At 33.0% G+C, this 2,670-nt stretch overlaps 1 protein-coding gene across 1 annotated transcript; it reads right to left on the reverse strand.

Moving 5' to 3' along the window:
* Positions 1-1,549: 1,549 nt before the first annotated feature.
* On the reverse strand, positions 1,550-2,164 carry LOC112452398. Its single transcript, XM_025012592.1, has one exon. It carries the CDS (start codon positions 2,162-2,164, stop codon positions 1,550-1,552), a length of 615 nt encoding a protein of 204 aa, XP_024868360.1.
* Positions 2,165-2,670: the final 506 nt, after the last annotated feature.

The following is a 2,670-nucleotide window of genomic DNA, read 5'->3' on the forward strand; positions in this document are numbered from 1 at the left end:
AAGAATTAGTCAATATATATACTAAAAAAATGTGTAATTATTCTTAAGATACAATCTTGAAATATTATAACATGAATTATTACATATTTAAAATAGAAAAGTTTTAAATAAAAAATTAAGCCGTTCTTATTGAAACATGAAACGAGTTTTCGGAAATATTTCTCGTTCTGAAATTATCAAATAACGCATACTGCGATATTTGTCCTCAATATGTTATAGTTGTTTGAAATATATCTATCACTTAAAAGATTAATATTGCAATTGGTATTTATATATCTATCTTATTTAAAAAAATATATATTTATCAAGAATAGATGTTGAAAGAGAGAGTTATTTATATTTGTTTATCGCAAAATTTGTATGTGTACATATATATAGCGAGAATAGCGCGCGTTGGCTAATGTATAGTTTTTAAGAGTGGAGATCACTTTTAAACTTTCAAAAAATCAATTTTCTTAAAGGTTAAACATTTTATAATATTTTTAAAATAAAACGTTTGTTACAATTTGAAACATTTACCAAGTTACAATATTTTATTGCGTCAGAGATTCACTGAAACTTTAATTGCGTGTTTTTCGAAATATTTTCGAAAATTTATCAATTAAGTGTCCAACACATTTTGTTTTTAATCTATATAAAAATTGTTAAGACAATTAACAATTCGTTAACAAAATTATTTTTAAACTAAATATAAAATTAAAAAAAAACTAAAATAAAAACTAAATAAAACTAAATAAAACTAAATATTTTTTGTCAAAAAAATAAAAGTACATGGCTTTATTACTCTAATAAAAATTTGTTTTGAAAAATAAAAACATTTGTCGAAACATTCTCAGCCATGCAGCTCCGTTGTGGCGAAACGATATTGCCCGCAGTTGAAAAAATTCGCTCTGACGCAACGGATGTCGCGGGAATACATAAATATTTCTTCGCCAACAGAGCCAACTGTGGAAATTTCTTTTCATGTGATTTCCACCATTGAAGGGGATCCATATTAATATCAATTTGTGGCTCACAAAGATACAGTTGGATCTGCTGAGCTGCCGAAGTTAAATGCGTGTTTTCGGGCTTTTTAAAAAGATAGTCTAGTACGCTATTTGACAAGCTTTGTGACGATTCGGATCCTGTTGGAATAAGAGATGTTGCTTCTAGTTCAATCAGTTCTCTAATCGCGGTCCGTTGCAACATTGGTTCAGCCTGGAGATCTTTATGACGAGGATCTAAAATGATGCTTTTTGACGAACTGATATATTTTCCTGTGACTCCATTTGGAAACGAATTGATAACGCCTCTGCTAACGTTTTTGATACGCCTTCAGTTCCACAAGAAAGATGATTAGCGATCACAGTTTGAATTACTGGACGTACCATTGATGCTGGAGCTCCGGATAGTACCGTAGTTGCAATTTCAAGTGGTTTGAGAACTGGTATTAAATTTTCAAACATACTCCATTCATCTTCATTTATTTCTAAATTTTTAGCATGCAAAGGAGTTGTCACGGTTCGATCTCCAAGAACAGCTGATAGCGCTACGATTCTCTACAAGTTTTTCAGCCATAAGTAAATCTGTATTCCATCGAGTACGAACACTTTGGATTAATTTTCGTTGAGGTAAGCCTAATTGTTCTTGTTTTTTTTGCAAGAGCTTGTGAAGCAATGACGGAATGATGAAAATGGGAAACAATTTTACTTCCTTTAGCAAGCACGATGGAAATATTATCTTCCTTCAACGCATCTCTCACGGCTAAATTTATCGTGTGTGCTGCACAACTAGAGCTGGATCCGACGTTCATCATGCTGTTCACTGCGAGAACAATGTTGCTTGCATTATCATGAACAATGGATACAATTTTGGTGTCAATTTGCCATTCAGCAGCAACATTTTGTAAGCTGTCAGCTAAATTTTCCGCCGTATGCCTTTCGCTAAGTTCTTGCATACTTAACGTGAATATTTGTGGCTCCCATACGTTATTTACGATGTGAGCATTCACATTCATATAACCTTCTTGAGATCGAGAAGTCCAACAATCCGTATCCAGAGCAATAAATTTGCACAAATCTAATGTACATTGGATCTTGGTTTTTACTTCATCTTCAAGAGCACGTAAACGGCGTAGTACTGTTTGACTGCATGGGCACTTGTATCCAGGCTCGATTTCTTTCATAAATGTTTGGAAAGCAGGACTAGAAGAAAAACTAAAAGGCAGTCGGTTAAATGCGATTAATTTAACTAGTGCCCGTGTAATCTTCTCGCTGCGTTCCTTGCTAACAGATGTAATCCCACGTGCACGTTTTCGTGGTATAGTGGCCGAATCAGTGGAAGAAGTACTGACGCTTGTATTAGAGAAAGAAGATCCTTCGATTGGGTCATTTGTATCTGTGCTGTATTAAAAATAGTATATTATATACATATACATGTGTGTATAATATATATATATATATATACATAGTGTACATAAAAACGTTAAGTAATTAAATTGAAAACTAAATATTAATACCAATACTCACTGTTCTTTATAATCATGCTGTTGTTTCACATGTTTTTGTGATGGCGTTAAATCATGTACTCTTCTTAAATGCTGTACTAAGGTACTTGTAGAATTATGTGTTCGAAGCACTGTATCACATAATTCGCAAGTTGCTGACTGGCCGTCAGGAGCTTTCAAGCAAT

This window comes from Temnothorax curvispinosus, unplaced genomic scaffold, assembly GCF_003070985.1.
Source record: "Temnothorax curvispinosus isolate PA1 unplaced genomic scaffold, ASM307098v1 QBEX01003342.1, whole genome shotgun sequence".
Classification (NCBI taxonomy): domain Eukaryota; kingdom Metazoa; phylum Arthropoda; class Insecta; order Hymenoptera; family Formicidae; genus Temnothorax; species Temnothorax curvispinosus.